We start from the raw sequence: 12223 nt of genomic DNA, 5'->3' as shown, positions 1-12223 counted from the left end.
TTAAGGTATATAACAAACACTGAGGTACACACGATGTGACAAGCTTTCAGTCTGAAGAAAACAAATCTCCACCATCACCCCATGCCAAACCAGCTCAGGATCCAATTTATCAGCTTTCTTGGATCCCCTGTGCTCTTGTATTTTGGGCTAGTTTTCCATGTGAAACCTTGTCCAAGGTTCCACTGAAATCCATATTGACTTTATACGTTTTATCAGTCTGTAAAGTTCAGATCTGACAGATCTCCCCCTAAGAAAGCCATGCTATTTTTGATTACCCTTCCTTGTCCAAATGTAGTTTAACTTTGTTCCTAAGAATTTTTTCCAGTAATTTGCCTTCTACTGATATTAGGCTCCCAGCACTGTAATTATTCAACTAATCCTGGCTCTCCCTCTCCTTCTTGAGAAAAGACACCATACCTGCCATCCTTAAGTTATCTGACACCTCTCCCATGGTCAGCAAAGATTTAATAATCCCCATCAAACCCCCTGCAATCTCCTCCCAGGACTATCCCCATCTGATTAGCCCTTATGTGATTGATCTACTGTGAGGTCTGCTAAGACATCTAATATCTCCTTTCCAATGGAAGTTTCATCATCTTCTATAAGTCACAAAGCATCTCCATAGTCAAAGGAATGCTGAAAGTCACAAAGTTCTTCATCGGTGATGACCCAATTCCAGTGGTATCTGAACAGCCTGTAAGCTTGGGTAGATAGTATAACACAAGCCTCACGGACAAAGAGCAGGTGCAGTAACTAAAACAACACATCGCCAATGGCCTGAATAACATCGACAAGACCAAGTTGCCTGGAAAACTGAAGCTCTGCTGCTTACAGTTTGGACTCCTACGCTGGGTGATGTGGCCACTCACTGTCTATGAGGTCCCACTAACAACTTTGAAGAAGCTCGAGCGAACCATTACATTGTTTGTTAAGAGGTGGTTCAGTATGCCAAGGTGAATCAGTAACATCAGTCTCTATGGTAAAGCAGTCCTTGAACCACCTTTCACTGGCCTTACAGAAGAATCCAACTGTTCTAAGGTGCACCTACAAATGACACTCAAAGATGCTTGTGACAAGACCATTAGTAATGCTGCATGGTCCTTGTCAACTGGGTGCAAACAGATTTAGCTTTCTCATCAGGGCTACATATGATGTGCTTCCCTCACAAAACAAACCTCTGCCAGTGCTTCAGTGAGAACCAACATGTTCCCTGTGCCCAATTCCGGCAACCCAGCAAGCTGCAAAACCAGCCTCACACAAAGCAGATACACCTGGCGTCACAACCAGGTCTTGGATAGTCTGACAGCAGCAATTGAGACCAAGAGGATAGCAACCAACTTCTTGTCTCCTAGAACAACTAATGCTCTGACACCAACAGCATTCATCTGGTGGGGAGAGAAAAGACAAACTAAGCCAGAAACAGGATGGATGAACATGGCCTGTGACTGAAAGATGCTGGTGGATGTCAATAAACAACTCATCTTTCCACTGGAAATTGCTACCACAAACGTTAGACCAGACCTTGCTCCCTAGTCCAATTCATTACAGATCATCTACATCAGGGGTGTCAAACTCAAATACACAGTGGGCCAAAATTAAAAAATCGGTACAAGTCGAGGGCCGGACTGGTTCAGCGTTTATTCCAAAACTTATTGAAATGAATTTATTACACATATTAACCTGGAACTAACAAAGCTTAGGTTATTGCCTACAAAAACACCATTGAACATTAAATAAATAAAAAACCAGTTGCATTTATTTCTTATGGCTTTATCTGCAGCTTTTCCAGAGTAATTTCTAATGAAAACATTTTTCCATAGGCCAACACTCTGTGATTCACACTAGTCTAAGCCAGATACTTGGCATCTCATCTTGGATGCAAGTTCATCAATGTTTGGAGTCAGGCTCTGAGCTGAGGAAATCCTCAGAATTGAGTGAAGGTGTTCATCAGAAAGACGACTCCTGTGTGATGTTTTGTTTATCTTCATCAAAGAGAACAGTTGTTCACACAAATATATGCTGCCAAACAGAGAGCATTTAAGCAGCTTGGGTACGCAGCTGGGGCATTGTGTTGGGAATGAAACGTAGAAACTGTGCAGCGCCTACCGAGTCATACTTTGCCTTGAGTGTGTCACTACATTGGAGTTCAATCAGCTCCATTTGCATGTTGGTTGGTGCGCTTTCCACGTCAGCTGCAAATGGATTACTGAGCAGTTCAAACCTGCTTTTTTGGGCTTCAAAGTCGGCAAATCGCCGTGTGAAGTCCGCACCAAGTATGCTAAGTTTTTCAGCAAACTTTGCACGTGGGAACACTGTGGTAGAAACCTGCTCTTTCATAGTTTGGCAACACGGAAAATGGCTCAAGTTTTCTTGCTGCATCTGCGTCTCCCACAGGTGCAGCTTGGTTTTAAAAGCCCTCACTGCAGCGTATGTGTCTGTGATCACACGACCCCACCCCTGAAGCTGCAGGTTGAGCGCATTGAGATGGCTCGTGATGTCACACAGAAACGCCATTTCACAAAGCAACTTTTTATCCTGGAGCTCTGTTGTGTCTTTCCCTTTGATTTCCATGAACTGACAGATCTCCTCACACAACTCGAAACATCTTTTCAGCACTTTTCCTTGGCTTAACCATCGCACCTCTGTGTGATAGGGCAAATCATTATATTCTGAACCCAACTCCTCCAGAAACGACTTGAACTCGCGGTGATTTAAACCTTTGGCTCTGATGAAGTTAACTGCTCATGTTATGGTGCTCATTATATGTTCCATTTTCAAGGCTTTGCCACACAACGATTCCTGGTGTATGATGCAGTGATAAGCTGTCAGCTCACCTGCGCCGTTTTCCTCCCGCATCTTCTCCAGGATCCTGCTCACCAATCCACTCTTTTGACCGCACATCGCGGGCTTCTGTTTCTTGTCCAGATGCTTGTATTTGTCGTGGTGTTTCGTTTCATAGTGTCATCTTACGTTATATTCTTTAATTACAGCCACACTGTCTCTGCACACAAGACAAATAGGTTTGCCCTTTATATCTGCGAACATATACTCTGCCTCCCACCTGCCTTGAAAACCCCTGTTTTCAAAGTCCACCTTTCGTTCAGCCATTTTTGGGGAGAGGGATAGCTGAAAGTTGACCACGCGTGACTAGCGCCATAAGGATGCTGATGAGAGAGTAAGGCAAGCACGAGCAATGCACTGGCAGTGCATTGTGGGATTTGTAGTATTAGTGGTGCATGCAATATACCGGCGGGCCAGCTCTAATAGAAAAAAAAATCATTCATTAATGATATTCAGGAAATAAACCAGGGAAACCGAATAAACACTAAAAACCCTGAAAACCTGGTACCTGAATAAACTCAGCATTAGCCATACCATATAGGCGCTTTGATTACTGGGGCCAGCTTTAATAGTAATTAGATATTATCTCGCAGGCCAAAGATAATTCCACCGTGGGCCGAATTTGGCCCGCGGGCCTTGAGTTTGACATATATGATCTACTTCATGGAATTCACAGTCCTGTGGGAGAATTCAGTAGCTGAAGCATGAGCGTAAAAGGCTACACTATGCAGATCTAGCAGCTGAAGCTCAGGGACAAGGCTGGAAAATCAAAGTTTGACCTGTGAAAGTGGGTTTGTAGGTGATTTATAGCCACATCCACCATCAAATTGCTGAAGGAGCTAGGGATCGGCAAACATTAGAGCCACAATCACCAGTTTTGGATCAAGTGAAAAGACCTCCCCTGGGCTCCAGAATAGTATCAAGAATGTGGGTAGACACAATGGGTGGGGGTGACTGTAGGAAGCCAGAAGTAATCGACAAGCCCTCCAGAGATATAGCGGACTAATCGATAAAACATCGAGGAAGGAGGATGCCCACTTGAAAACCCCTGCGAGACAACCCTGTGCCATTCCCAACATCAAGGCAGTCTTGAGCAAGTGCTCACGACCCATTGGCATGAGGGACATAAATATCCCATCCTATGTTTTTTGATTTTTTTATGTATACGAAGGGAACTCAATCTAAAGTAAATTAGCCAGTTATTGGGTAGGATCACGCTCAAGGAAAGGGTACTTCCTTATCGAGCTATTGGTGAGTTGCAATAGTCAGGCCACTGTGTTTCTTCAACTCTTGCTCATTATATTGCACAAAGTACAGAACTGTGTGGAGTTCCTCTACTGATACATCAGACCTCTCACTAGTCAGTTTTATTTTGTTCATTCTAGTGACAATAAGTAAATACAATTAATGAATTAATGTATAAACAAGATGACTAACTTATGCATCTGCCATACACAAACAGGAAACGGGGAGGAAACGTGGTTGCTTCATCTCAGTATTTCTTCAATTACAATGGAAACAGGACCATAATTGATTTTCTAAATGAAAACTTGCATTCTGCAATTCTGACTGCCTTCAACAATGCAGAACGTGCTGCGACTTCTGTTAGTGAATTTGCACCTTTAAATACGAGTGACATTCAGGATGTATCTAGACGTAAGTGGAAGATTTTAGCACTTATTTGGTAATATAGACCAATAATCCAGAAATAAGAGTGCAAATCTCACTATAGCAGCCGTGGAATTTAAATTAAGTTTATAATTTGAGAAAAGAACCACCACCTACTGTGAACCAGTGCTCCTCTGTCCTGAACAATACTTGGCAAAAGCACAAAATGTATTCTAGGTGGGTGCCTTTGGTAGGTCGGTTCTGAACATCAAATCAGTCTGACATCAGGCATTAAATATTATAGTGATTGAATTCATAAGTGGCACAAAGGAGTATGATAATGAATGTCAATGGTCAAATATCCCACCCCTAGGTTAGCACTGATGAGCATTGTCCTAGGACCAACCATTTTCAGTTGCTTCATCAATGACCTTCCTTCCATCATAAGATCAAAAGTGGACATATCTGCTGTTGATTGTACAATATTCAAACCCATTTAAAGCTCCTCCACAAATGAAGCACTCCAAATCTTCCTGCAGAAGATCTGGATAGCATTCAGACAGGGGCAGATAGGTGAAAAGTAATGTTTGTCCCACAAAAGTACAAGGCAATGGCATTCTTCAACAGAAGACAATAAACACATATCCCATTGTAAACCCTTTTTTGTGTCACTACTGACCAGAAATGAAACTGGAACAGCCACATAAACATGATGAGAGACTTGTTACTCTTTGTTGAGTGACTCGACTCTGATTGCCCAAGGGCTTTCCTCCATCTGGAGGGTGTAAGTTAGGAATATGATGAGATTCACTACACTTTTTTGACTGAATGTAACTCCAGGAAACATTATACCATCCATAACAAAGCAGCCCTTTAACTAGTACCCTTTCCTCAGACCTAAAGATTTATTCTCCACCACTGTCATACATTAACTACATTGTGTGCTATCTACAAAACTCACAAAAGTAATGTTGTAATCATCATTGGGCTATATTTCTGGAACAGTCTACCCGGTACTTGGGTAGTTGGTGTAGCTTCAACAGAAATTCTGCAGTGGTTTAAGGAAGTATCTCACCATCACCTTTGAAAGGAAAGTTAGGGATGGGCAACTAATGTTAGCCATTTCAACAATGCCCAAATCCTGAAAATAGATTTAAGAAGATTTTTCTGTTTTATTAATATAGGACATTGTTGTCCATTTATCCCTAAAGGAACATTAAATTGCCAATTGTCAAAAGAAAAAAAATCAGTTACTGCTTACCCTGTTAGTAAAATAAAATGTAAATCAGATTCATACTTTAGAATTGTTTTAAATAAGCTAAATATGTGCATGAAGCTATTCTTAAGAAAAATGCGCAAGGACAAGAAAAGAGCAACTCAGAATAGTAATATAGATGGTAATTTGAAAAATCAAGATGACAAAAAGATGACTGATTTTAACTGTAAAGCATGGAGATAACTAACCTTTGCACAATTACTCTTCAAAGTACTGAGTAGAAATGTTGCTCTTGCTAAACATTCTTGGTAATACAATCCATTATTAACAACAGCCTTAAAACATAGAACAACGTATTTTTCGTTACAGTAACATACAATCAGCTACTGAAATTCTTCAACTGCAATAGTACTATATTTTCTGGTTATGTGCTTCAATGGGATGAGCAACATGGAGTCGTTTGCCGATCTCCTTGTGACATGGACTACTGTTTCAATCAGGCAGAGTGTCAACATCAGCCAACTGGACCTACGTGCAAGTATGAAGACATATTTTAAAACATTGAATAGTTTCTTACCAAAGTGCAAGGAAATTGATTTACTTGTGTGCAAATTGTCACTGCTATAGGCAAACTTGTACATATCTTACCACCTACCTCTCCTCACCTGGCTTCACCTGTCACTTTTCAGATTATATTCTTTTCCCTCACCCCACCTTATTCTGACTTCTTCCCCCTTTCCTTTCCAGAAGAAAGATCTTGGCCTGAAATGTCCTCTCCATAAATGCTGCCTATATTTTGTGTATGTTGCTCTAGATTTACAGTATCTGTAGAGGTTCTTGTGTTTATATATCTTTTGAGAATCTCTTCTCTATGGTGAAATGAAAAATCCACTGTATAATCAAGTCACTTTTTATTGTCATTTCAACCATAACTGCTGGTACAGTACAAAGTAAAAACAAGACATCGTTTTTCAGCAACATGGTTTTACATGACACAGTACAAAAACTAGACTGAACTATATAAAAAACAACACAGAAAAAAAAAATGACACTAGACTACAGACCTACCCAGGACTGCATAAAGTGCACAAAACAGTGCAGACATTACAATACATAATAAACAAGACAATAGGGCAGTAAGGTGTCAGTCCAGACTCTGGGTATTGAGGAGTCTGATAACTTGGGGGAAGAAACTGTTACATAGTCTGGTCGTGAGAGCCCGAATGCTTCGATGCCTTTTCCCAGACGGCAGGAGGGAGAAGAGTTTGTATGAGGGGTGCGTGGGGCCCTTCATAGTGCTGTTTGCTTTGCAGATGCAGAGTATAGTGTAAATGTCCATAATGGTGGGAAGAGAGACCCCGATGATCTTCTCAGCTGACCTCACTATTCACTGCAGGGACTTGTGATCTGAGATAGTGCAATTTCCAAACCAGGCAGTGATGCAGCTGCTCAGGATGCTCTCAATACAACCCCTGTAGAATGTGATGAGGATGGGGGGTGGGAGATGGATTTTCCTCAGCCTTCACAGAAAGCAGAGACGCTGCTGGGCTTTCTTGGCTATGGAGCTGGTGTTGAGGGACCAGGTGAGATTTTCCGCCAGGTGAACACCAAGAAATTTTGTGCTCTTAACGATCTCTACCGAGGAGCTGTCGATGTTCAGTGGGGAGTGTTTGCTCTGTGCCCTCCTTAAGTCAACAACCATTTCTTTTGTTTTGTTCATATTCAGAGTAAGGTTGTGGGCTCTGCACCAGTACGTTAGCCGCTGCACCTCCTCTCTGTTTGCTGACTCATTGTAATTGCTGATGAGACCCACCACGGTCGTGTCATCGGCGAACTTGGTGATGTAGTTCAAGCTGTGTGTTGCAGCACAGTCTCGTGGGTCAGCAGAGTGAACAGCAGTGGACTGAGCACACAGCCCTGGGGGGCCCCCGTGCTCAGTGTGATGGCGTTGGAGATGCTGCTCCCAATCTGGACTGACTGAGGTCTCCCAGTCAGGAAGTCTAGGATCCAGTTGCACAGGGAGGTGTTCAGGTCTAGTTGGCTCAACTTTTCAATCAATTTCTGAGGGATGATTGTGTTGAATGCTGAACTGAAGTCTATGAACAGCATTCGAACGTATGTGTCTTTTTTGTCCAGGTGGGTTAGGGCCAGGTGGAGGGTGATGGCAATGGCATCATCTTTTGAGCCGTTGGGACAGTATGCAAACTTCAGGGGGTCTAGTGATGGGGGCAGCAGGGTGTTGATATGCCTTGTGATGAGCCTCTCAAAACACTTCATGATGATGGATGTGAGTGCAACAGGATGGTAGTCATTTAGGCAGGACACTGAAGACTTCTTTGGCATGGGGATGATGGTGGCAGCCTTGAAGCATGTTGGAACGGTGGCGCTGCTCAGGGAGATGTTGAAGATGTCAGTGAGAACATCTGCTAGCTGGACTACACATCCTCTGAGCACTCTACCAGGAATGTTGTCTAGTCCAGCAGCCTTCCATGAGTTGACCCTGCACAGGGTTCTTCTCACATTGGCTATGGTGAGACACAGTACCTGGACGTTTGTAGGAGGGGTGGACTTCCTTGTTGCCACGTCATTTTCCACCTCAAAATGGGCGTAGAAGTTATTCAGCACATCTGGGAGGAAGGCATCACCTGCACAGTCAGGTGATGTTGTACTGTAATTGGTGATGTCCTGGATGCCCTTCCACATGCGCCACTGTCCTGGAAGTGGCTGTGGATTCGCTGGGCGTGTGCACGCTTTGCCCTCTGATGGCCTGAGACAGTTTGACCCTTGCTGTCATTAGGGCTGCCTTGTCACCTGCTCTGAAGGTGGAGTTATGGGTCCTCAGCAGTGCACGCACCTCCAGTCATCCGTGGCTTCTGGTTAGCGTGTATAGTGATGGTTTTAGACAGAGTAACATCATCAATGCACTTGCTGATGTCGCTGGTCTCTGATGCTGTGTACTAATGCTGCCTTGAATTTTAATTTTCATACTTTTGTGGGTCATTCTAATGTTTGTTCTATGAAAGCAGCCCTATCGTAAAACAGTTACAATTGGACAGGTCAAGTAATATTTATAATTAGAGGAGATACTGATACGAGCTCAGGTTTTTAATTCAAACAGAACTCTCTATCTGCTAAATTTTAGATACGCTTGAGTTCCCTCAGTAAAATTCCTTATCGTGTCCCATGTATCATAAATTTCACTGAAGTAGTACTAAACCCAAGGAGACCTCTCAGATTGTAAATGCCTAACAAAAATATTTAAGCTTTGTTTAAGCATCTAAGTAAACTGATTTAACAATACCAAAAAAAAAGAACAGTCAAGCAGCACTAACCTCTCAGATTCACGTTCATACCTTAAGTCTCTGGATAGTGCTGACTAACTGTAGAGTGTTTTTGAACATTTTATTTTTATTTATAATTTCAAAGATCTGCTGCAGTTTTTTTTTTGCTTTTCCAGGATCCTCAGTTCAATTTACATGGTACTGAGAGGAAAAAAAACATTTAGAAGCTCGTAAATATTTTTGGAAATAACTAAAATTTCAGCAGCTGCTGAAATTCTCAACATTATGCAACATAGCACCAATACACCTGGTCTTTGACCACCCACCACCCCCTAACCATTATTTTGAGGCTTGGCAAATCTCTTGAAGAATTATTAATTGCATCTTAGTTGCAGAGGTGGTCACTGATTTCTCACTCAGTGAAAACAACCAAGCCTTTGGCAATCTTGCTTAACCTCAGCCTCCCTAATCTGACTTTTCTGCGACAATTACAGTGAATTCCAGTTAATTCAGACACATCAGGAGTACATTTTGGCCCAATTAAGTGGCTGTCCCAATTAGCCAAAATTTCATGAAATAGTTAAAAAGATATAAAAAAAAGACAAACTAACATTTGACTGAGTAAGAAATCATGTACTTAAATGAAATACAGAACAAATTAGAACACTATAATACTACTACAGTACCATAAAACTGTGTATTGGTTCCTAATAGTTAACGACAGAAGAATTCATTCATATTCTTTTGATTGATTGTAAACGAACCAAATCAGTGTCCATCTACTTCAGACAATGGACTGCTCTCATACAATACTTTCAATGATTGCATCTCCAAATCTTCATTTTCATTGTAACTTTCAAGATGATTGTTGATACCCTCAAATTCTTCTTAGTTCCTGACTTGTAGTAGTGAAATCGTTTCATTTTCACACCTGGCCATTTCCCACATCTCAAAGCCTGAATGCTTGAAACTGCAGTGAACAAAACGGTTCGGTATTGTCTCACTGCTTATTTCTCACTGACTCTCAGTAACAAAAGTCATGGTTTTTTGAACACAATGGAATTTATACTATTTAAAACTGGTCGTTCTAAGCATGGTGTAATGTCTAATGACCACAGAAGTACACACGACTGATGTGTGTTAGAACCTATTCAGCAACAGTCTCCTGTCCCAATTATGTGGCAAATAATTTTCTCAATTAGTTTTTGTTCTTTAAGGGTTGTCCCAAATAAGAGGTTGCCCCAATTAACTGGAATCCACTTTACCATGTTAGGGCTCCAGTGAATTTTTGACTCTTATCATTTCTCAGCTGCTATTTACCTATCCATGGTTAAAAAAGGCTAAATGGGTAAATAGTAATTCATCATATACAGCTGTGATTATGTGTATTTGTATCTAGTTCCTTTATTTGGTTTAACTTGAATTATTTCCAGAGAGAATTTTAAGATACATCAAAATGCCAGTGTGAAGATCAATGGGTAACAGTTTTGCCTCTGAGCAAGAAAGTTAATTTTCAAATCAAAGTTGAAAAACATTAAGTACAAAAAACACAGATATTGCTTAGAATTGCACCAGTGAAAGAGCCATCTTTTGGCTGAAGCACCAAACAGAAGTTCCATCTGCTTTCTCAGTAATAACGATAATCTCAGGCACCAATTCAAGGAAAGACTGGGGAGATAAACCTGGTACCTTGGCCAATATTGAGTCCTCAAAAAAGGAACAAAACAAGTTGATTTACTACTTTGCTGTTGTAGGAATATGCTTTGTGCAAATTTCAGAATATACTTCTGTTGGCTGAAAAATGCTTAAGAACAAACTAGAAACAGAAAGGCTGTGATAAACTTTCAAAAAGGCTGGAGGAGCTCAGCAAATCAGACAGCAACTATGGAAGGGAATAAACATTTGATGTTTTGGGCCAAGATCCTTCCTCAGAACTGAAGTCTTCATCATAAACTTGCTAAAGTTTCTCATTGCTAGCTTGACAGTGCCTAATGCAATTATGTTTTTTTTTGCAGATGTATTCCACGCACAATATATGACAGTTTTGGTGATCGCTGTGAGCACCTAGCAATGAACCTCAGGGCCTTTTTTGGCATTCTATTTGGAGCTTTAGCATTCTTGCTCTTATTGATGTTAGCCATATTTTTAATTGTGTGGAAGTGCAAATCATCAGGAAGATCAAGATTCTCAAATGACTCAGACAGGTATATTATTTATATTGCTCAAAAAGGATTGTGGAACATCTACCTTTTTTTATTATGGCATTGATTTCCATGATGCTTATCACCAAGCATGAGTGCCCGTTAAGCCTAACAGATTTGTTAATACTGTAGCTGATAATGAGATAAAAAATAACCATTACACAGGCTGTGATTTTCTTTATGAGCAAAAATGTATTTCTTTATTTCAACTGTACCGTAATGTCATTGTAGACCAAATCTATATCATCATAGTTGACTCATGCCTGTTTTTTCCAAGTTCTCCTTCCTTCAGAAATCAGAATTGGGCATTTTCTGATGATTATTATATAATGTCCAATTCCATTCATAGCTCATTGGCAAATAGACCAGATCATACCTGCCTACAGCAGGACCTAAACAACCTTAAAACACAGACTGATAAGTGTCAGTTCCCACAGTGTCACCTGTAAAAATGCCCTTCCCTTTTCTCAGTTCCTCCATCCTTGCTGAATCTGATAAGTGCCACATACAGTTCCAACAAGAGAGCAAGTAACCAGCAACTCCTCTTTAATTAAGGCACTAAAATTATCATGTCCCCTAACAGGATTATTCAGGGGATTATCATTGACTGGAAATTAATGAGGCCTGCTACATATTTTTTGTTGCTATACTGAATGTTGCAGAATGTTGATTTGCTGTTGCACAATTGGCCCTCCAGTCTGAACACTTATCATTACGTCTCCCCTCATGGTTTAAAGAAGTCCTACAATGTGTCTGCACTGTTGCACAGGAAATCTAACATGAACCCTTGCCCTGGGTTGGTGTCCCTGCAGCAAACAGTCACCCGCAGCTTGGTGTATAGAGAGGCTGCCAGGCAGGCTGAGGTTAATGGCACAGTGCTCAGTACAATGATATGTGGCTCAGGGATCCATAACGGCTGGCAATGAGAGTGTTAGCCATTGCTGTAGATCAGCAGCACCTGCTCTATCTGCTTTTCTCCCCAAATATATAAAGAGCAAAAGAGAGGCAAGAGTGGATATCAGACCATTAGATGGCTCTGGGCCTGTACTCACTGGGGTTTAGAAGAATTTGGGGGG

The 12223-nt window shown here is 41.3% G+C and overlaps 1 protein-coding gene across 1 annotated transcript in view; it reads left to right on the top strand.

Annotated features, from left to right (window-relative positions):
• Positions 1-12223, top strand: part of LOC132403408 (mucin-4-like) — a 61817-nt gene that overhangs the window by 42701 nt on the left and 6893 nt on the right. Inside the window, exons 20-22 of the mRNA XM_059986820.1 lie at positions 4304-4497; positions 6035-6203; positions 10962-11150. Of these exons, the coding sequence (XP_059842803.1) occupies positions 4304-4497; positions 6035-6203; positions 10962-11150 (552 nt within the window). The remainder of the gene's footprint in view (positions 1-4303; positions 4498-6034; positions 6204-10961; positions 11151-12223) is intronic.

Source organism: Hypanus sabinus, chromosome 2 (assembly GCF_030144855.1).
Source record: "Hypanus sabinus isolate sHypSab1 chromosome 2, sHypSab1.hap1, whole genome shotgun sequence".
Classification (NCBI taxonomy): domain Eukaryota; kingdom Metazoa; phylum Chordata; class Chondrichthyes; order Myliobatiformes; family Dasyatidae; genus Hypanus; species Hypanus sabinus.
Note: the sequence above shows the minus strand (reverse complement) of the source record. Positions and strands in the feature narration are given on the sequence as shown.